The following is a 23,838-nucleotide window of genomic DNA, read 5'->3' as shown; positions in this document are numbered from 1 at the left end:
GGAAGGGTTTAACAATGCTTTTGGATGGCATGCATATTTATGGTATGACAAGGTTAAAGCAAATAAGGCCTTTAAGAACCATATTGTCAGAAAATCACTGTTTAATGTCTGGACAAAATATAAAGACTTGCTGGAAAATAAAACACCAAGGTGGCTTTCACCTTTGGAAGCTAAGGCCCGAAAAAGACCCAATATGGAGGCTAAATGGCCAAAATATTGGGAAATACTAGAAAAGGATGGAGATAACTGGAAATTGCAGAGTTTGGAGAAAATGAAAGACAAAGTGCGAGACTGGTTACATTACGCTCAGATTAAAGAAGTTTTTAAAAATGACAAGAAACTAGGGTTCCAGGTGGAGAAATCGAAACTAGAAACAGAATTGTTAGAACCAAAGACTAAGGTACTTTCAAGGATGTATAACTTGCTGTTAAAATGGAATACACAAGATGAAATGGTTAAATCGGCTATGATAAGGTGGGCACAGGACATTGGGTATAATATCATGTTTGAGGACTGGGAAAGGTTGTGGAGTATTGGATTGAAATTTACTGCATGTAACGCTTTGAAAGAAAATGTAATGAAAATGATTTATAGATGGTATATGACCCCAGTCAAACTTGCAAAAATTTACCACCTGACTGACAATAAGTGTTGGAAATGTAAAGAGTGTGAGGGAACGTTCTTCCACCTCTGGTGGACTTGCCCTAAAGTGAAGGCGTTCTGGGAAATGATTTATAATGAATTGAAAAAGGTATTTAAATATACCTTCACTAAGAAACCAGAGGCTTTCCTTTTGGGTATTGTCGGCCAAGGGGTGGTAAAGAAGGACCAGACATTTTTTATGTATGCAACAACAGCAGCAAGGATACTTCTCGCAAAACATTGGAAAACTCAAGATCTACCCACACTGGAAGAATGGCAGATGCAACTGATAGACTACATGGAACTGGCTGAGATGACCGGCAGAATTCGTGACCTGGGAGAAGAGAGGACTGAGGAGGATTGGAAGAAATTCAAGAATTATTTACAAAAATATTGTAATTTGAGTGAATGCTAAACAGGATGCTAGATCAAAATAACTGAGCACCACTAAATTTAGAGGATTTTAAGAAAATAAGTAAGATTGTGAAAATATAACCTTTTTTGAGAACCAGAAGATTATGAAACATAGAAGGGATATAAGAATGCAAATAAGATAATAAATTGCTGACAAAATGTTATAACGATGAAAGTGGGAGAGGGAGATGTGAGGAAGTCCAAAGAAAATGTGAAATTATGTTAAGATAAATGTTACACTGTTTATTATGTTCATTTCTATTGTAAAACCCAATAAATTGTTTAAAAAAAAAAAAAGATTATGTACTGCAATAAATTCACAATTTATACCATTCTGTAACCCCAGTGTTTACAGGAAGTTGGTTTGATGTGCTATGGCAAACTCTTGTCCACGATCCGTCTCACTGACTATTTGCCAGGTGGCAGGTGCTTGATGAGGCCCCTGTTTACTTTTTACAGTCCCAGAAGGGCAAGAAAACCAGGAAATCAAGCCCTTCATGCGTTGTTATACATAGCTATTAAGCTGAGCTTGATTTGGTTCATGTTTAGGCCGGAGCAAACTAATGTGTTCATTGTTTTTTAAAATATACTAACTTAACTTGATTCATGCCCATCCTTCAGCAATTCCCTTTCAAGAGCCATTTAACACCCATAAATCCTGCAGCCGAGGGTTTCCCCAACATGTAGATTCAGTGCTAGGAAAAGCTTAGATTCTGCCCTGCGTCCCATAAATTAATGCCACTGACTTATTGGATCAGTAATTGATTTCCAACACTATTCAGGATTATTCTGGGCACTTACAAACAGAACGTGAATATTACAGCCTTTCCCTTGATTGTGTGCAGCATCTGGTATTAAAGAGATATATTGCTTCTGAACATGGAGGTTTGATTATCTGTTAAATGTATATCACATCTTTCTTCCATGGACCCCAAGGCAATATTTATAAAGCTTCCAGGCAGTCTCCTATCTGGACACTGACCAGTATCCATTTCTGCTTAGGGTTCAACACATCATGAATTTGTCTAGTGCTATCTGCTGAACATAGGGACGCGGGTGGTGCTGTGGGTTAAACCACAGAGCCTAGGACTTGCTGATCAGAAGGTCGGCAGTTCAAATCCCCACGACGGGGTGAGCTTCCGTTGCTCGGTCCCTGCTCCTGCTAACCTAGCAGTTCAAAAGCACATCAAAGTGCAAGTAGATAAATAGGTGGGAAGGTAAACGGCGTTTCCGTGCACTGCTCTGGTTCGCCAGAAGCGGCTTAGTCATGCTGGCCACATGACCTGGAAGCTGTACGCCAGCTAAGCGAGATGAGCGCCACAACCCCAGAGTCGGTCACGACTGGACCTAATGGTCAGGGGTCCTTTTACCTTTATCTGCTGAACACCTGCTAACTTCCTGCTTGCCACACAGCTTTGTGACTGTACATCTAAACTAGTTCAAGGTTCTTGTCTTAATTTACAAAGCCCTTACCCCCTTGCATCCAGGATATCTCAAACACCACCTTTATATCCAGCCCAATTACTAAGATAGTTGAGGGAGTCTCTGTGGGTGGTCCCCCATGGCTCAGATGCATAGCTCATCATAACTACTAAAAGTGGTACTGTATATAAATGTCTGAAATAAAAAATGAATTGTTCACCTAAGAATATTTTCAGAATGCAATCGGTTTGGTACCTGGCAATGTTGTCATGGACTATTTGGATACAGAGTAATGGTGGGAGGAAGCAGCTGGGGAACCACCAAGGGAAGAAGGCTCAGAGCCCAGGAAGTGGTGATGGGACAACGATGAGTGGTCAGAGGGAGAAGGAAGTGTCAGAAGCTGAAGAGGCAGCAGGGCTTAGTGAGCAGACAGTGTTTATGGCAGAGAGAAGTCCAGAAGCAGACGCTAAAGCAGGTGAGTAGAATGAGGGAGGCCAATAGGCAGAGATGAGTCAGGCTGGTGAAGGTGTACAGGTGTCTCCCCATCCTGCTGCAACAAGCTCCCCTAGCTCCAGCCTGGTTTCCCAGAGCCAAGAGAGGCATGAAGAGGATGACGGAGAAATTAGCGTCATACAGGCGCAGTCTCAGATTGCTTGGGGGAAACCCTGGAGACCCTTCAATCTCCGCAGCTGCTTCATTAGGGAACCTACCAAAGAAGAGCTGCTGTGCTTATTTGGCCTAATACTTCTGTGCAGATCCTTTTCCCCACCTAATAAAGAGTTAACTGTACTTACTTTGTTGCTCACCAGGGCAAGATAGGCCAATCCCGGCCTGACTGCACTGGTACCAATTAGGATTTTTTTAAAGTACCACAATGCATGTTGGAACAGTGTTTTGATAAATGGACTGCTGTCCACTTTTAAATTTACAGGATAGCCATTTTAGTCTATTGTAGCAAAAATTAGAGTCTTGTGGCACCTTAAATACTTATAAATGTAAATGCAATAAACTTTCATGAACTATTTACCAGATGCACAAAGATCCTGAATTGACAAGCATCAATACACATGAGGGAATTTAGAGGATTATTGTTTTAAGTATTATTGAAGGTTATTTGATTTATAGTGATTTTACTATTTTTGTTGTTGTTCAGAGTGGTTTGGTAAGCAATGTAGTAAGTAAGCAATATAACCAACAAAGAGTTGTGGGGTGTGATCCCATCCCCGCTTACAGCAAATACAATGGGGCTTATTTCTGAATATATATTTAAAAGGACTTCACAGCTATAGACTAGCTGATTTATTCCTGCATTGCAGGGGGTTGGCCTAGATGATCCTCAGGGTCCCTTCCAACTCTACAATTCTACGATTCTATAACAGTCACAATTCTGTATATGTTTACTCAGAAGTAAATCAATACTAAACGGAGTCTACTCCAAAGTAAGCATGTACAGGACTGGAGCAAGGAACACAGTCAGATTTATTTCCAAGTGAATATGCACAGAAGTGCAATGATAGCTGCAATCCTATGCACACCTCCCTAGGAATAAATACCATTAAACGCGGTGCCACTTTCTGCCGAGTAAGCTTATTAAAATTTGCAGTGTCATTGTCTTCCGGGGCACCAACCCTAGTTATTCAGAAGTAGATCTCACTGCATAACGCCCAAGAGTTAATTAATTTTTTTGCCTCTTAGTAAACATAGGAATTTGCTGTACTTTTGAAAGTATCCCAAGGCTCTTAGTCAGACATCCCCAACTTGCGGCCCTCCAGATGTTTTGGCCTACAACTCCCATGATCCCTAGCTAACAGGACCAGTGGTCAGGGATGATGGGAATTGTAGTCCAAAACATCTGGCAGGCCGAAAATTGGGGGTGCCTGCTCTTAGTGCTGCTGCAAACTGATTAACAGGGCGGCTTCTCTGGAAATAAACGACGTAGTAATTTATTACTCACTTAAATGGGGATTTAAGATACCAGAAAACGATTTGCTTTGATTTATGTTAATTCCTTCTTTGCTTTCGTTTTGGCGAAGGGTTTGGATTAACTTTTAACATGCCTCTATAAGCCTATCGCCGACTCCTCGCATGCGCCGCCGCTTTCCTTTCTTCCCACGTTTGGGCTTCGTTTCCCCTTGTAAACGAGAGTTTAAAAGTATTGCTGGATGGCAAGAGAGCTGGGATTGGGCGAAAAGCTCCGGCTCCGTTTCTCACAGCTCTTGCGATTGGAGAATACTTGTAGGCGCGGAGGGGCCCTCGGCTTGGCTTTTTGGTTTGTCGGTTGAGAGGAGCACTAGCTGCGGCGCGAACGGGAGTGTTAGAGCGGTTAGTACTGTATGTTTGGGGTGAGCGGCGGGGAGGCGCGGGATGGCTGAAGTGGGGCAGGAGCGGAGAGAGACACGATGCAAACTGCTTGCTCCGTGGGGCGGGTTCACGGTGCTTTGCTAGGACAGAAAGGAAGGGGCTCCTGTTTGATTTTCATCTTTAAAAGTTAAGTTGGGGAACGTCTAATTCAGATGACTAGGAGAGTAAAGCTCCCCACTTATTATTACTATTACAGCGGGTTACAACCATTAAAACGCAATACTCAGAAGCAATGTAAAAGATCTTACAGCCACAGAAATCAGGTGGGTCCCCAAAAATATGCCCAAGCAGGCAAATATATAGGTTTACAGCCAGCCCTCCTAGATTATTTTGGGGTGGGGGGTTGGAGGCAACCAACGTGTTGTGTTGCCTAGCAATTTGGGCTTGGGGGGAGTTGGGTTTAAGTTCCTTTTTAGCTAAAAGTAATCCTGGACCAGTCACGGTCTCTGAGACCACTCAACCTCACAGCTGTTTCAGGGATAAAAAGCGGGGTGGGGTGGTAAAACGGTTTCACCAGCCCTAGGTACCTGCCTTGCTAGCATCTGCTCATAACAACTTGCCACAATTTAAGCCACCTGTCCGACAGTCATATTACTTTATTTCTCTCTACCCCTTCCCATGACATCCTTCCTGTTTTGACTATCCCTGCTACCTTTCCCATTGCGTAGCATACATTAGCCCATGAAGAAAGGTAGGGGCCTTTTGGTTGAAATTCCTAGCTCTGTGTGATAGGATAAATGTAATAAATCATTTATATGTGCACTATCGTGTATGAAGCCTGTTAAAAGTGCATAGTTTGCCATATCAGATTGAAAAATTGTTGGCTGCAGCACGGCTTGATTTCATGTGAATTTGGTTCTTAAACCACTTTCTTTGAGCGCATGCATCTGTTTGTGAGGAAATAAAAATGGGCCACTAGAGAACCATTAATACACTTTCTCTGAACCTTTGGCTTTATGCTTATGTTACCAAAGAGTAAAAAAAGGTATATTTGACACTACTACAGGTGGTAGGAGTGAGCGACATGACTTCCTCTCCAAGAACACCCTCTGCCTCCAAAAGGTATGTCAAGGAACTGACTGCTTGATTTCCTCTTCATTTGTATTAAATATTATTAATATCTTTTCTTGAAGACCATCTGCCATTCCACACTTAGAAATAGAACATTGTATTGTAGCTTGGTACCTACCTACCCCTAAGACAAAGTTGTCCAACCTTTGTCGGTCCAAAGGCCACGTTCCTTGCTGGCCAGCCCCTTAAGGACTGCATGGGCCAAAAGCTGTGGCATAACCAAGGCTAATGTGGGTGTGGCTGCCCATTCCACTCTTGTGTACACACGTGCAGACCACACACAACCAATTCTTGTCTTTGTGCTAATTTCCCCCTTTTTCCTTAAATGAGCAACACAAAGGAAAGTATCTGTACAGAGGACAAGGTGAGGAAATTCCCAAGAGCAGGTGGGAATTCAAATACCCTGAAATCCCCATGCATCTTTCAGGTGTTTCCTGCATGTATATGCTGATGCATGAGTGTGGTGAAGTGGAAGAGCCAATTTTGGATGTGGAACAATGCCAATTTTGACACCTTTGGATGTTTGGGTGTGCTTAGTCATGCCTTTGTCCAAAAAGGTTTCACAAAAGGTAGGGGAAAGGTACCTTCTTTAGGGGAAATTGAGTTTCTCAAAGATGGATCACTGAGGGTCCTCTCCCAAGGAGCAATAATACCACTCAGTTTTTGTCTAGTGGGAAAGAAAGTTTCAGAATCCTTTCCAGGTGTTCCATTTTCCCCAAAGGGAGCCTGCCACAGCTTTTGAGAAACTGGAGGTGGGATAGATTAAATTCAGGTCTAGATTTTGTGACCTGTGTGAAACCGTTCTGTGTTTTTATGTTATTGCTAACTGCAAGAATTGAGATTTGGTAGTCTTTATGACTTTGTAATAGAATTGTTATTGTTATATTCAATCATGGTGTTCAGGTCAGCTGCCGGCCATGGCTCCCCCAAATCTCCTAGTTTCCCATCACCTCACCAGAATGATTGTACTCCTCTTCCTTCAATCAACGAACGTCTGGCCTTTCTCCGCCCTTCCCGGCAACTGCTGGAATACTACCGAAAGAAGATTGCAGACTTTGATGAAGAGCATGAGGAACTGGTCCAAAGACTGGAGAAATATAAAGCATCACATGATGAGCAGGTATGGGAAAAGATGGGTGAATGGATCAGTTTATCTGGTGGTTGGCAAAGCCAGGTTTAGTATTTTGAATTAGGATTTAGTGTTTGCTGATGTGCTTTGTTACTTGGTTTGCAAAGAGAGTATTTGCCATCTTGGATTTTCTGGGAAATTCCAAGTGACGAGTGTTGGTCCATTTTGAAAATACAAAGAGAAGTAAATGGGAATGGAGTGGGGCCTGGCAGCAGCTGCCAGAGTTATCTATAGCTCTGGGAAGGACCCTTAATACTTAATATTTAAGTTCAAGTATTGAGCAGTGAAGTCTTTTTGCTGCTCAGTTTTAAAACTATAAACCTGGGTTTGAGTGTCAAACCCTTAGCCTCATCCTAAATAAAATGATTTCTAATATGGCAACTATTAAACCAGTAGCTTATTTTATTGAAAACTAATATCAATCAAATACAGATGGGATGTAAGGGGTTGTACCTAATGTAGGGTCAGAAAGGCAAAAGGGGGATTTTGCTGGTGTCTTGCCAGTGCCGCTGCCCAGCAGCTTCTGTGACTGAACTGGCTGAGTTGGTGTTGGAGAATCTCAGAATGTTAGTTTTCAATAGTGGACCATCATATCATCCTGGCGTAACTTGGGTTGGGGCACAATGGTGCCTTGTCGCAGTGATCCCACTCCCACTTCCAGGGTCACTACCAGGACTAGCACTGGGAAACTTATGTGGCCTCATAGCAATTGTGCTGCTGGGTTCCACAGTGTTCTGTTCTGGTCTTTCGTACTATTTAATAGGTATATGAAACAGTTGTGAGTAGTAATCCGGGGATTTGGAGCAAATGTTATTTCATCAGTACAGTATTTGTTTCCCAGTGAGCAATGAGGAACCCTGTCTCTGCCCTACCTTTGCTGTAACGGCTAGGTGATCAATAACAATATGTTTCCCTTTCCCCCCTGCAGCACAAATTACAATGGGAAATGCGTCAGCGAGAAGAAGAAATCGCAGAGCTGCAGAAGGCTCTGAGTGACATGCAGGTTTTCCTCTTTCAGGAGAGGGAGCACGTCTTGCGCCTTTATGCTGAGAACGATAGGCTGAAAATCAGGTTTGTTGCCTAGGTGGGAAGAGTGAAAAAACAGCCTGCAGAACAGAGGGGAGCGGCATGTTTGTGCCATTTCTTTTTAAAGTTACAGGGATTGAGATACCTGCTGTTCTCTCCCACATGAAGAGATCTACAGGGAAGAATGTGGTGCATGCTACCTATTCTAAAGTAGATGTGCTGCTGTCCCATCCCCTCTGCTGTTGTCCTAGAGTCTCGGAAAAGGGCAAGCAAAATGATAAAGAGGTGGAGCAACTCCCACCCAAGGAAATGTTGCAGCATTTGGCACTTTTTAGTTTAGAGAAAAGGCAAATAAGAGGTGACATGTTAGATGTTTATAAAGTTATGCATAGCATGGAGAAAGGGGATAAAAAAGAGTTTTCACAGCTGCAAATAAAAGGTTTTAAGTGTGATGTAAAGTGCAATATACAAATGTGACACTAGGTGGCGACAGTGCTCAGGTTCTGTTTACAGGCTTCTCACAGGCAGCTGTTTGACCATGGTGAGAACAGAGTGCTTGACTAGATGGCCCAATGGCCTGTTACACCAGGCTGGAAGGGCTTCAGAGACTATTTCTTTCCTTTTTGCTGAACTGCTATGTTAGAATATGCAGAGCAGTTGGCAATCTGAGTCCTCATTTTGAGTAGGGAGGAGCTACTATATGCCCTGTCAATTCTTTGTGGAACAGATGCAACATTAGTGAGAAGAGAGAAAGAAATAGGATAGGGAAAACTGGGGGCCTTTCACTACACACTGTCTTAACGTAAGATCTTGTTCAGCAGCCAGATTCTACAGGAAAGAGAATTTCTCCAGTGTATGCAGACAGACAGGCAAGCTATCTATTCCCACTTCTTGGATGTTTCCTGGGCTTCCACTAGTTGGCCTTAGAGGTGCACCCACTAGTGCCTTTGGGAACAGAAATAAGTCACTGTCCTTTAAACTGATTTCAGAGAGCTGGAGGATAGAAAGAAGATCCAGCATCTTTTGGCTTTACTGGGAACAGACAGTGGCGAAGTTACCTATTTCTGCAAAGAACCACCTCACAAGGTAAGAGCACCTCTGTTAACCTACAAGACATTTTTATTTCAGGTTCTTTCTAAACTGTTCTATGTTGCCTCTGTGAGATATAAATTACATTAAAGGCATTGCCTTTGGTGGTTCACAAAGCATATTAAGACAATAAAGTACAGCAGGATGTGACATGTAAAGTAACAATAGTAAACTGTGACAAACGGTAAAGAATTGCAGCAATATATGGTGAAATAGCCAGAGTAAATTTCTGGAGTGGAAATAACTATATGCCATGCTACACAATCCTGTGAATGTCTTCTCAGAAGTAAACCCTGCTGAGTTCAGCCTGCTTCTGGGTAAGTGTGCAAAGGATTGCACTCTAAATCCCTAAGCAAAAGTAGGCTAACAGAACTATCCTTCTAAAATCTGTAACTGTGGAATAGCCTTCACAAAGTAACCCATTAAGCAAAGCCTAATAAATATATTGTGATACTGTAAAAGTTTCCATTGGTCAGAGCCCACTTTGTCAGATATCTAGCTCAACAGATCTGCGGTCTTTCCTTTTTTGAAATTGCTTATATGCTGTTATTCATTTCTTAATCTTCTGCTTTGCAAAAACTTAAGATAAAACAATGATAGCTGTAGTTATTCTGCCTATACCCACTTCAGGTATCTTAAAAATTGAAATTGATTAATAGGGATTAGGATCCTTAATTCCCTTTAGATGCATTTTGCTCATGGGATACTCCCATGGGGAGGTCATTTCTGACAGTTTCCCCCACATCCCCGGGTGCACTGTGAAAATCTGCTGCAGAAGGTTTAGAAATTGGTACTAGGGGCTGAAAGCCTGTCAGTAGGAACCCCCACTGCACTAAAGTTCTTCCTAAAAAGGGCAACTCAGGATCCAAGCCAGGTTATGACTGTAGTTAATATTGTTGCTATTACAATGGTACCTCAAAACTCGAAAGGCTCCGTTCTCAAACGTTTTGGCTCCCGAACAACAATAAGCTGGCGGTAAGTGCTCCGATTTTCTAATGTTCCCTAGAACACTAATGTCTTACATGGCTTCCGCTGTGCAAAAACCTAGCTGTTGGCCAGTCGGAAGCCGCGCCTGGGAACTTGAATGGTCTTCCGGAACGGATTACGTTCCAGTTCCAAGGTACCACTGTCTTAAGAAGTAATTGGTGTGTGTGTGTGTGTATAGGGAAGTTTTAATGTTTAATATTTTATTGTGTTGTTATATCTGCTCGAAGCCGCCCAGAGTGGCTGGCTGGGGAAATCCAGTCAGTTGGGTGGGGTACTATTATTATTATTATTATTATTATTATTTATTAAAAGTGTGTGGACTTTATCCCATACCACTAAATCCAGTGCCTTACATAGTTACAAATTCCAGTGGGTTGTCTTTAAAAAGCAACTGTTATCTCTGCAAAAACAGCTACTTAAAACAGTCTACGCAAATGATTTCAACCAGCTGTCTACCATTATTTGTTCCGGAGGTTTGCTCGTTTTTGATTTTGCCAGCAAGTACAGTGGTGCCCCGCAAGACGAATGCCTCGCAAGACGAAAAACTCGCTAGACGAAAGGGTTTTGCGGTTTTTGAGCTGCTTCGCAAGACAAATTTCCCTATGGGCTTGCTTCGCAAGACGAAAACGTCTCGCGTTTTTTGCAAGTTTGTTTCCTTTTTCTTAACACCGTTAATACAGTTGCGACTTGACTTCAAGGAGCAACTCATAGAACGCGGTGTGGTAGCCTTTTTTGAGTTTTTTGGTGATTTTTGAAGCTTTCCCAAAACTTTTCCGACACCGTGCTTCGCAAGACGAAAAATTCGCTAGACGAAAAAACTCGCGGAACGAATTAATTTTGTCTTGCGAGGCACCACTGTATACAAAGATGAGAAAGACACTTGTAACAAGGGGCTTGGTGTCCAGTTTCCTGATTTTGAGCACATTTACTTGGTTACTTCCACAAAAGGTTTTAGGAATGCTCAGGCCTAACAAGGACATGCTACTAGTGTGGGGGTTATAATGTCAGAGCAAGAGCTACAACCCTGATTTTTTGCATTAAACAGAAAAAGAAACTGACTCTGCAGGGCAGTAATGGTTTGCACATTCCTCCCAGGATGAAAAGACAGCACAATGGGTTGTAGCTCCACCTGTCTTCCAAAAGCAGGAAATGCACACAACATTGTAGGATGTAGGTGTGGCTTAGGCCTCCTCAACCCTAGTCAATGTTCTGTGTTTGTCTGAGCAACACGCCCCACACCAAAAAAAAACCCCTTCTCCTTTCTGTCCCCCAACACTCCAGAGCACATCTGTGGAGCAGAAGGGAGAGAAAGGGAAAACTTCTGTAAGCAGAAGCCTTTTCTGCGGCCAGATGGATATCATCCCCCTCTACCTAATTCTCTGCCTCCCTGAATTCTGTACATCTGAATGCATTCAGGAAGCTCTGACAGTGTTCACTTTGAAGCTGGCAAGCACAAGACAAGATTGTAATTGTTTCAGCTGCCGTTCTGTGCTTCGCTTGTGACTTCATGGAGCACTACAGATGGGTGCATACAGACCCAGTCCTGTACATTGCAGTGCTAAGGGAGCAACGCTTAGGTCCCAGAACAGAATCTTGGTAATCAGGGGCAAGCTGACTCCTAATTCTGAAGCCCAACTCCAGCAGTGAAACACCACCCATTTGGTGCTGTTGGGTGGCAGAACTAGATGAGACCTGTACACACAACATGGGTAGAAGTGCCCTTCTAGGAACTGGGCTGCTAGAGTAATGAAGCTGCAGGGAGAACCGAGCCACAAGTTCATGTTGCATTCTGGGATTCAGTCATGTGCCTATTTTACTTTAGAATTCCTTTCCCTCTAAGGCTTTTTGCATCGTATTGCTACTGAAGCCTGTCTCAAAAGCAGAGCAGAAAATAAACTCTCTTTGTCCTTGCAGGCCACTATACCTCAAAAGCTAATCAAGGGCAGGGATTCACATGATCGAAGTGGCAAGCATACTTCAAAAGCAGGTAACTGAGAAGCTAAAAATTATTTCCATCAAAGAAGACATCTGAAGAGAGAGGCTATTGTGGGCGTGGGGGGGGACATCTAAATAAAGGAGTGACATAGCTTTGCTTTACCAATTCAACTTTTATTTCTGCTCTAGGTATAAAACACAGTGCCACAAAACCAGCAGAAAAGGGAGAAAAACCAGAAAATGAGGATAGATACAATAAAGATGAGCAAACACTCTTATTACAGGTAAGTGGCTTTGTGCAGCCCGGGTGGACTTCTGTTGCTTTTAGATCTCTAAAACCAAATAGTTCTTTCTCCGTGAAAAGTCAGCTTTGCCAGTGATGGGCATGATTTTATGCACGTTGCCATCCATTGAAATCAGGGGAGCAAGTATTTAGGTCAGTGATAATCCCCTGTACTAGGGGTCAGCAACCTTTTTCAGCCATGGGCTTAAAAGGTTTGTCCACCATCCCTCAGACCATGTGTGGGGTTGGACTAGATGGCCCTTGTGGTCTCTTCCAGCAACCTTTTTCAGCCATGGGCTTAAAAGGTTGTCCACCATCCCTCAGACCATGTGTTGGGCTGGACTATATTTTGGAAAAAAAATATGAGCGAATTCCTATGCCCCACAAATAACCCAGAGATGCATTTTAAATAAAAGGACACATTCTACTCATGTAAAAACACCAGGCAGGTCCCACAAATAACCCAGAGATGCATTTTAAATAAAAGGATACATTCTACTCATGTAAAAAACATGCTGATTCCCGGACCGTCCATGAGCCGGATTGAGAAGGCAGTTGGGCCGAATCCGGCCCCCGGGCCTTAGGTTGCCTACCCCTGCCCTGTACGATGGGCCATCCTCAGGGAGACAGAGACACCTTTGGGAGGTGAGTGGAAGAACAGCTCTGAACATTTTCTTTGACCCTGTGACCCTCCCCCAACTCTAGTGTAAAAGGTAAAGGGGACCCCTGACCATTAGATCCAGTCGTGACCGACTCTGGGGTTGCAGCGCTCATCTCGCTTTATTGGCCGAGGGAGCCGGCGTACAGCTTCCAGGTCATGTGGCCAGCATGACTAAGCCACTTCTGGCGAACCAGAGCAGCTCAAGGAGACGCCGTTTACCTTCCCACCAGAGCGGTACCTATTTATCTTCTTGCACTTTGACGTGCTTTCGAACTGCTAGGTTGGCAGGAGCAGGGACTGAGCAACGGGAGCTCACCCCGTCACAGGGATTCGAACCGCCGACCTTCTGATCGGCAAGTCCTAGGCTCTGTGGTTTAACCCACAGCGCCACCCACGTCCCTTCAACTCTAGTGTACTTACTGCAAAAAAAAAGTGGTAAGCCAACTCAGGTGGGCTTGAAGTTCTTCCTGTTCCTTTTGCGAAGTGGTCCTCCCAGAGCTTTGCTCCAAAGTCCTGTCCCAACAGCACCACCGGGAAGATAGGAGAGGAAACATTCCTTCCATTAACTTTCTTCCGTTAACTTATCTTAAACGCTAGCCAACAAGAAGTATATCATTGCTTAATTTTATTCATTAAATTTGTATCCCAACCTTCCTCCCGTAGGAGCCTAGGGCAGCAAACATCAGACTGTTAAAACAGCACAATTTAAAACAAATTATTAAAACATACTTAAAGCCATTCTAGAACATTAACCCCATCACCTTCCAGTGAGTTAAAGCAAAAGTACATTCGTGTTTGTGTTTTTGTTCCTGTTGTCAGTCAGTAAGGCATTCCTGTGGTATTTGTTTTCAGGTATGTACTCTCAGGCATCTTAAAACAATGCTGTAAATTTATTTGAGACCCTGTTCTTTCTCTTTGCTTATGATCTCATCACACTCAATAAAACTTTGTTTTTTTGCTTTAAATGCTCAGAGCCAACAGTAAAAAGAGAGAGGCTACAATATTCAGAGAAGAGTTGTCTGTTTTGCATTGGACTTCAAAAAATTTAAATCTTTATTTAGGGTGGCTGATTGTGACAGCACCCCCCCACCACCCCATTTGTAAACCAGTGTAGCTGATCTATTAGCAACTCATTCATATGGTGATGAATCAAGTGCATTTGAGAAAAAGGGAGGGAAATGGGGTAAATGGCTCCAGATCATTGGCTTGTCATATGACAATTGCAGTAATCATGGTCAGTGAATAGCATGATCATTGAATTAGTAAAGGAACTTAAAAACAGAGTTCATTGATTTGGGTATTCAGCTGCCTTATTTCTCTTTCATTGTAGTGCTTGACTGCCCCAATCTATCTTACAATCTCTTAGCTTTCCAATTGGTTTTCAGCATTGCTTTTATATTCCAAGATTGACAGTTTAGGTATGAAGGTATGAAGCTTTTTATTGTGCAAAACCTAGAGTTTCAGTGTTATTTTTATAGCTGAATAAGGCTGCTTAAAGTTGCCTGTTAAAAAGCAAGAACAAAAACCAAATCCAACATCAAATGCTACTCTTTTTTTCTTTTTTTGGTCTTTTAAAAATGCAATTGCAAGAACCTGACCGGGATTACTTTGCAAATGCATTTTTTTTACCAAATGACTTCCATAATGGTCTCACAACAGGAACAAAAAAATAATATCCACGCTAGCTCTTTCTAAGGTCCTTCTAGTTCAGCATCAAGTCTTCCATTGTGACAAAGAAAGAAATGACGAGAAGGTTCATATGGAGGGTATGGCGCCATTTTTCTGCTATTCTCCAGCATCTAGCTGCTCTGGACAGGTTTCTAAGAAGCTGGAAATCACACTTCTGAACATTACGGCTCCCAGTTATTCTTTGTGTATAGAACAATGTTAGCTGTTCTGCCAGAGGAAAACATAACAGAAAATTCTACCCCCTTTTCTGTACTTGTTTAGGTTGAAGCTCTTCAAGCTCAGCTAGAGGAACAGGCCAAGCTGTCCAAGGAACAAACTGAAGCATTGCTGGAGGACAGACGGATCCGAATAGAAGAGTCTCTGGTCCAGCATCAGAGGGACCAGGAGAAGATCAAGGAGCTTACTCAGAAGTAAGTGCAAGAAGAATGTGTCTTTGCTTTCAGTCTGAACACAAATCATTTTATTTATGTTATTTTACTTACACTTCTATCCCACCTTTTTTCATCATGGAACCAGTGGTGATGTACGTGTGGTTCTTAGGCAGTCACCCACCTAGGTACTGACCAGACCCAGACCTACTTAGCTTCAGCAAGGTGGTCACCTCTTGTGCCTTCATAGCATATCGTGGGACCAATAAAAACAAACCCTACTGTGATGGGGAGAAGTGCTAGTCAACTGTATTAAGACAGTGCATGGACCTCCTATTGGCATTGATTTGATACTGTGTGAAGTCACAGGGTACTTTGTGTCTCTCGTAGCAGGTATAAAGTGGCAAACATAACATAGAAACCAGTCATACATTTGCACTTTCCTACTCCTTCGATATGAACTTGGACTCATTATAAGCATGCATACATGTAGCTCTTGTCAGTAGAACATCATATTTTTAATATGATGGTCCAGGGTTTGGGTCCCTACTCAGGTATGGGGAGAAGCATGGCTCTGGGTGCTGGCTTTAATTTGAGGGAGGGTTCACAGCTCAGTTGTAAGGCACATCCTTTGCATACATATGAGGTCCCAAGTTAGATAACCGGATCTCCAACCAAAGGATCTTGTGTATTGCTTGGTAAGTCTGGTGAGCTGCTGACAGTCAGAATAGACAATACAGTGGTACCTCTGGATACGAACGGGATCCGTTCTGGAGCCCCGTTCGCATCTAGAAGCAAAAGTAACTAGCGACGGCACGTCTGCGCACGCACGCGTCGCTTTTCGCCGCTTCTGCACATGCGCATGACATCATTTTGAGCGTCTGCGCATGCGCAAGTGGCGAAACCCAGAAGTAACACACTCCGTTACTTCCGGGTTGCCACAGAGCGCAACTCGAACGCACTCAACCCGAAGCGCATTCAACCCAAGGTATGACTGTATTGAACTAGATGAACAAATGACTCCAATATAAGGCATGGATCAAAGATTCTAATATAAGACAGCCTCTTTATGTTGAGGTCCCTCACAGTGGTTTCATGTGGGTCCAAAGCCAGGGACAGCTGCCCGTTGACAAAGTGAATTGCACTGTCAAGCCATTGATCCCCACCCCAATTTGTAAGTGGGATAATGGAAGAGCAGGGGAAGAAACTGGTGACCGGTTCATTGCCATTCCTCTCTCCAGTTACCACAAAGTTCAGAACTTGCTGCACGAGAGCACCAGAGATTTTCTCCAGATGAAGTTTGACGCACGGGCAAATGAGAAATCCTGGATGGCAGAGAAGGACATGCTGCTGAGGAAGCTGGACAAAAGAAAAGTAGCACCCAAGTGGAGCAGGATCCGGTGGGACAGCGGCCGAGGTCGGGAGGACATCAAGAGAAGGCAGGACGGCGGCCGAGTGTCGGAGGACATCAATAGAAGCCAAGACAGCGGCCGGCGAGGCAGTGGCCAAGGTTCAGGAGACATCAGGAGAAGGCAGGACAGTGGCCAGCAAGGCATCAGCCCTGGGCGGTGGGACAGCAGCCCGGAGCAGTGGGACGGCAGCCCGGAACAGTGGGAAAGCAGCCCAGAGCGGTGGGACAGCAGCCCGTACCGGTATTCTATTGGCAGAGTTTCTCCTGGCAGGAGGAAAATGCAAGACAGAGGTGCCAAGCACGTTTCACGAGCAGAGCATGAATGCCGTAAACGATACTGTGCAGAGATTAAGGTAACAGGGACTGCTATAAACTAACTGTGCTTTCTGAAGGTTCAAACATATATTACCATGAAATGTCAACATCCCCTGGTGCTGTGGCACATTGAGATGTAGCTTATTATTATTATTATTATTATTATTATTATTATTTTATTTATACCACACCCTCCCCAGCTAAGACTGGGCTCAGGGTGGCTAACACCAGGTATAAAAACAATTGATTAAAATACAACTTAAAAACAAGATTAAAATACAGCATTAAAATGCAGCCTCATTTCAGTAGAAACTCAAATCAAAAACTTTTTGGGGATGAAAACGTCAAATCTTCACCAAGGCCAGCTATCCAGACTGGTCCTGCGTGGGCCCGAAAAAAGCCAGTCCTGCCGTGCCAGTCATGTCTTCTTTTTTAATCCCCCGGTATCAAGAGTAGCTTTTTCCTCACCACAGGAGGATATTGTGCTCAAGGCCTGATTGTGAACTTCCCAGAGGCATCTGGTTGGCCACTAAGAGAACAGAAAAGTGGATTAGATTAGCCTTTGTTCTGATCTAGTGGGGCTGTTCACTTGGTGATGTAAAAGTTTGTATAAGATCTGCATCCAGGTTGTTGATTGAGGCCGGTTATAGGGGACATACGTCTCCCTTGTTAAAGCAGCTCCACTGGCGACTGGGTCAGTTTCCAGGCACAGTTCAAAGTGCTGGTTATGACCTGTAAAGCTCTGCCTAACTTAGGTCCAGGCTGTCTGAAACAACGTATTTCCTCATACAAACTTGCCCAGGTTTTGAGATCTTCAGGGGAGGCCCTTCTCTTGATCATGCCACCCTCACAGATATGCTTGGTAAGGATGCAGGAAAGGGCCTTCTTGGTGGCTGCTCCCATATTTTGGAACTCCCTCCCTAAAGAAGCTAGACTGGCTCTCTCCTTGCTGTCTTTCCACCAGCAGGTGAAGACTTTCTTGTTCCAAAAGGCTTTTGGGAACTGATTGCTTTTAATGAAAGGGCTGGTCCTCTGTTGTTTTCATTGTAATTATTGGTATGTTTTTATAATTTTTATATATGTATCTAGTTTTAATTCTATCAATTTTTTAAAAATACTATGTTGTTAGCGCTTCTTATTTTTATCTGTAAGCTGCCTTCCCATCAGGGAAAAAGGCAGAGTATAAATAAATAATTAAATACATAATAATAATAATAATAATAATAATAATAAAAAATTAATTCCTGACAGGTTGAGAGTGCCTCTTTCCTTTATTATCATTAGTAGTTCTGTAATTCATTCATTCCTTTATAGCATATCACTTGTCGCTGTTGTTGAAAGACTGAAAAAAATGGGTCTGTTTTAGTGTGCAGTGGAGGGGAAAAGGGGGTTAAAAATAGTCCTCAGACACACAAATAGTTATCTGTGTTCATTGTCCAGGCAACATACACACAACTCCGAACATAGTTCAGTTTGGTGCCCATTGTTCATTTGCTGTCCGTGCAAAGTTGACTTGTTGAATTCTAAAGTGTTGCAACTAGAGCATGTGAGCTAAAGTACTATTAGTGTCTCAAACCAACTTAGCTTTAAAACAAGCACAGGGTGGTCCTGCTAATGCCCTTCTTTGTCATAATAGAAGCCACTAACTATTCAGGGTGATCTAGTTGCCTTCATAGTGCTGTTTAGGAAGGAAGCAGTTCTGCATAAGGTCTCTCTCTGCTTTATAGCATTTTATAAGCCAAGGTGTGTGTGTGTGTGTGTGTGTGTGTGTGTGTATGTCTCAATCACAGAGGCTACAGGAGCGATTAACACAGGAACAGCGGCTATCAAACATGTTCCGAGAGCAGTGCGTTTCCCTGGAAGAGCAGCTGGCTAAGATTCGAGAGGAAGGAGATGTAGGACGAGAGATCTTCAAGGTAATGCCTTGCCCTGCTGCTGTCAAGCTTAGCAACCACTTTGGCATGCTGTGATAGTCTCCTCCATCCTCTTTATTGCAAGAGTTATTCACGGGATCTGTAATCTTCTGTTTGCTTTCAAAAGGAACGCTCAGAAAAGATGGGGAAGCGCCTGCAGCTGATGACCCAGCGCTATGAGGCCTTGGAGAAACGGCGTTGCATGGAGGTGGAAGGCTTTAAGACAGACATCAAACAACTTCGGCAAAGTCTGAAGGAGGTGGAGCGACTGCTTTTCAAGGTAAGTGTTGTTATGACCAGGAGAAGGACAGGACTGAGATCCACTAGGGTGGAACCTAGACATGTATAAAAAACGCTGTGAAAATCCTTTTTTAAAAAACATTTTGAAAAATATATTGAATTTGCCATAGCTCGCTATCGCCATCTAGAGTCACATTTGTATAATGCACTTTACAACACTCTTAAAACGTTTTGTTTGCAGTTGTGTAGTTGAGTCCTAGGTAGAATTGATTTTGAATGTTCAGACAGAGAATTCCTCTGGTGCAATATTCAATTCTGTTACAAGGAAGAAAAATAAACAAACACTGGCCTACAACTAGAAATCCTGCTAGCTGTGAATGGAGATGTTCAAAATTGATCTGGTATCCCTTTCGCTATAGTTTTGACTGGCCTTTTAATGAGTTTGTGGGACAGGGATTATTGGTTTGCTTTTGTTCTATTATGCATTTTGTGTTCTCATTTTTTATTTTTATGTTGTGAACCATCCAGTTTTTAAAAACAGATAGAAAAATGGGGTGAGGAGAAGGCTTGGATGGCCACAAACCTTTTGGCAACCCAACAGGGAGACCCACAAAAGCAGTCAAGAAAGCATTTTTTTAACCCTATAAGTTTTTTGAAAATGACGAATTGCAGGAAGGGACAGCAGTAGCCAACAGACCCCAGGATAGCCAAACCACAATCTAGAGCAGGCTTCCTCAAACTCAGCCCTACAGCTCCCATGAGCCCTAGCTAGCTGGACCAGTGGTCCGGGATGATGGGAATTGTAGTCTCAAAACATCTGGAGTTTGAGGAAGCCTGATCTAGAGGATACCAGGTTGACTTAACCCTGCAATAGTCTAACCTGGAGATAACAAGAACAGAAATTACCACGGTGAGATCCAGCTTTTTTCGGGAAGCGTTGTAGTTGCCATACTAGCTGAAGCTGGAAAAATGGTTCTCCGACTCAGTGTTGCTACTATTTTTTAAAGGACTCTTCTTCCTTTGAGGACACAAAGAGTGCTAGACTAAGGTGGAAGATGCTTGTGTGGGACTATACAGGCATTTGATCCTGTCCATTATTTTCTTCATTTAGGGTGCCAATGCACCTTTTGAAAAATAATGGTCAAGTTGACTGAACCTTTATATATCCATCTGTTTTTGTTTCCCTCTCTAGGTGACGGCAACTGCGGGGCCAGAGCAAGACCTTGCAATTCTGCAGGAAGTTCGCCAGGGGAATAGGAGAACTAAAAAAATTCAAGGGGAATTGAAAAATTTAAAGTCAAAGATCTATGGGCTAGAAAATGAGCTCAGAGCCTGCTAATAAGAGACATGCCGGCCAACACCAGTGGCATATAGATAAAGGCCATTGTTGCAACAGCTTTCTCGTATCTTTATTTTGTGACACCACGTGGAGCTTACTGTGGCTCTAGGATGTAACTTTATACTCCAGGGCTTAAGGAACCCATTAAACCTAATGTGAGGTTTGGAAGGAAACTCTCTTACTTTATTTTTATTTTTTTACATGGGTTTAGAATTGGCTTCCTGCTTTTCTCAATGTCAGTTTATGCACAGATTGAGCTGGAGTCATTGGCTAACTTTTACGTTGCTCTTGCAGCTTGCAGGAATGTTTTCATCTGTTCTAAGAATGATGCAATATTCAGGCATCTCCAGAAACCAGCTCAAGTAGATCTCATACTATGTGTGTCGGTGGTTATTAAAAAGAGGGAAGCGACTTCCCTATGTCCCTCAGGAATTACTCTGTAATGGGTGGGTGACAGTTTGTTTGAAGAGAAGCCCTTGGTTACATCCACACTTGTGGGCAGTATTCAGCTAAATAGTTGCGCAAGCAGAACACCTTTTACTCACACAGCGGAACTCCACACACTTCCAAATCTGCTCTGTTGTGTTGCAGGGCAGGAAGAAAATTAAGAACCCCAAAGAATTTGCTTCCAAAGAAATGCGACTCGAGTCGGGTTGTACAAGTGCTGCTTCAGTTGTGGGTCTCGCTTAGGTTTTCTTACAGAATATCTTCTGCCGCAAGATAAACACTTGAAGTGTTGTGAGGCAGCATCATTTGTCCCCTGCTATAGCATTAAACTTGACATTAATTTAACATTTCTCTTGGTATTTGTCACCAAGGCTTCCATTTCCTACCACCTCTGCAAGCTGAAATGCAAGTCTTAATGCAAGCAATTGCTTGCCTTTGACCAATATGTCACACTTGGTTTCCATATTTTTTCCTAGAGGGAAGTGCTTTCCATGCAGGAAATATATAACCTTCCAAGTGATCCTATCTGAAGTCTTATCCCTTTTGAGGTTTCTGGTCTCCATTCTCTTGTGGCTTTGTGTGGGTACTTAAAACAGCCATATCACAGTGCTGCTAATGTGTAAACGCTAACGTGCACCTCCAGACAGAATTCACAACAAGAATCACTACAGCTGGAAAGTCTGTTTGCGCCTCATTGCTTTCTTTAAAGAAAGCCAGCAGTTACAGTAAGCAAGAAGCTGAGAATGCAAAACAGCAGGCAGGCAGATGGATTTTGGTTTTTTCCCCTTAGAAATCTGACACGGTAAGCAAGAGTAATGTAGATGAGACTGTTTGCACTGCAAATATTAAATGTGATGTGTTAGGTGCTCTTTGCCTGCACCGGTAACATAATAACATCAAAACTATATTCTCATCTGGCTTGAACTGGATTGTAATGATTTGGACATGCTTACACACAACACCTTGAGGATCTCTGAAGAGCAAAATGCTGTACAGTAATTGAACATGCCTAAGCCGTGTCTCTTTGTATTTTGTACCTTCTATGCTATACTTGTCGATTTCTTCAAATTTTATAATAAAATTGGAGTTGAAACACTTCTAAATAGATTAATTAAAAACACAGTTGTGTTGTCCCTTACAGGAATATTGGGGGGGGGGGCAATCTAGTCAGATGGGTGAGGTAGAGAACCTGTGGCCCTCCAGATGTTGGACTCCAGGTCCTATCAGTCTCGGCCAGCATGGCCAATGGTAAGAGATTATGGAAGTTGCAGTCCAGCAACATCTGGAGGGCTACAGGTTCTCATGTCTAAATTAAGTTCTGTGATCCTTCGCAAGTGCCTGGCAATCAAACCTGTAGGTTGCATGGCAAAGTCAATAAAAGATTGCACTAGCCAGTGTTGCCCAATTTCCTCCAAAAGGTAGAGCCTATTCCCAGCTTTCCTTTTCCCCCCGATTGCGGATCTTCCAAATCCGCTTGCTTGAAAGATGATAGCAAGAATGCTTGTATATGATGAGATGAAGTCCTGAAATGCATTTGTACTTATGGTGGAAATGGAGATGAGGAAATGGGGGGAACAGGGCAGCTACCATGAAAAGAAAAGGCCAAGACTTCAAACATAAATTGGCTCACGCTCTGAACATATGTTGAGCCATTAGCGCAAGTGGATGTCCGTAGACAGCTGCCCCTAGGTGATTGGGATATGGGCATGTGCATCTAACTCTTAGCCATAAAGACATGTGTGGAGAACTGAAGGCCAAAGATATTAATTTCTATAATGCTGGAATATGGTAATATGTGAGTTTGACACTGGAGCTTCACCATATGCATGGGAAGATCACCATATCGGATCATGCTGGCATAGCATTACACAGTTTTTATGTCTTCAGTTGTTTCCTTCCCACTTTCCAACATACATTTAAAAGATGCAAGTTGGGAAAAGTAATATAACTAGCGCCACAGGAAGCTGCAGCATTGGCTGCTCTGCCTGGGAGCAGAAGCTCCAGTGTCTCAAGGCTTGTTCACTGGAGATGCCAAGACTAAACCTGGAGCTTCTCCAGTCTCCCTTTTTTCTATGAACCCTTGCCTAAGATCTCTATCCATAAAGTTAATCTGAACGTAATTCCAGCCAATCCTTTATTTAATATTATACACACACACACATCCTGTTATACATCTGCCCATAGGGGCTGGGGCAACCTGGGCAGATGGGTGGGGTATTATTGTTTTTATTATTATTCAGGCCACTCTTCTGAGTCTTTTATGATACTCTGCTTCAGGGTTAAAAAAAGTCAGCCCCAGAACAAGGGGCAAAGTTTTTGAGTACATATCACCATTCTCACTAGATCACTTCTGAAGTTTATAGATTCACACACACACACACAATGTTTAGTATTACTATATTTCTGTGTTTTTTAGTTGCGCTAATGTGTATTTTTATGAAAGTTATTGATATAAAATGTTATAATGGTCTGTTGACTGCAAATAAGGATTCGTGTTTTGTTGTAACATAAAAAAGCACTAGGGGGCGCAGTTCCTCTGTTGTATTAAGCGGAGCAAAGGAACTGCTCTTTTTCTGCTTATTTATCCTATTATCGAACATAACGTGTATGCACAGTGTGATTTCATTTGTAACTATTTTTAAACGTGTGTGTCTCTTTAGATTCCTTGCAAGGCTTTCTCCAAGTCTTCCTTGAGCTTTTGAGAAACAGATTTAATTCCTTTTGCCTTGCTACTCCCGCAGAACGCGGGTTGGGGAGGAAGTCACGCTGCGCTTCCTGGTCTGGGAAGACTGTTCATCTTGACAGCATCTCTTGTTGCTCGCTATCTGCGAGAGAGAACAATCCAGCAGCCCATAATGCCCTGCTGGCCAATGTCCCATTTGTTTAAACTCCTGGATGGTTTTCTTATTGGGCCACAATGAAAGGAACTTCCTATCAGCCCCCAAATCAGCACAACATTCGCCACTTTAGAAAACCCAGATGCATCTCCAGATGTTGCAAGAGCACACTTGGATACACAAACCAATCCCACTGCCTGTTTTAACACATCAAAGCTTCTGCTAGCTAGGACAGTAGGTAGGGAAGAATTGCAATGCA

At 42.9% G+C, this 23,838-nt stretch overlaps 1 protein-coding gene across 3 annotated transcripts; it reads left to right on the top strand.

Moving 5' to 3' along the window:
• Nucleotides 1-4,548: 4,548 nt before the first annotated feature.
• CCDC77 (coiled-coil domain containing 77) lies at nt 4,549-21,838 on the top strand. 3 transcript variants are annotated; one of them, XM_081024165.1, is made up of 12 exons: nt 4,549-4,800; nt 5,846-5,901; nt 6,814-7,030; nt 7,968-8,110; nt 9,055-9,151; nt 12,056-12,128; nt 12,266-12,360; nt 14,971-15,119; nt 16,319-16,841; nt 18,594-18,719; nt 18,844-18,996; nt 20,149-21,838. In XM_081024165.1, exons 1-12 carry the CDS (start codon nt 4,564-4,566, stop codon nt 20,293-20,295), a joined length of 2,016 nt encoding a protein of 671 aa, XP_080880291.1. In that variant the 5' UTR covers nt 4,549-4,563; the 3' UTR covers nt 20,296-21,838. The 3 variants fall into 3 exon arrangements, with proteins under 3 accessions (XP_080880291.1, XP_080880293.1, XP_080880292.1); XM_081024167.1 differs by lacking the exon at nt 4,549-4,800 and adding an exon at nt 4,810-4,966; XM_081024166.1 differs by lacking the exon at nt 4,549-4,800 and adding an exon at nt 4,810-5,102.
• Nucleotides 21,839-23,838: the final 2,000 nt, after the last annotated feature.

The sequence above is a fragment of the Podarcis pityusensis genome, assembly GCF_964106645.2.
Source record: "Podarcis pityusensis genome assembly, chromosome: 10".
NCBI classification, from domain to species: Eukaryota; Metazoa; Chordata; class Lepidosauria; order Squamata; family Lacertidae; genus Podarcis; species Podarcis pityusensis.
This window is presented reverse-complemented; position numbering and strand designations above follow the sequence as displayed.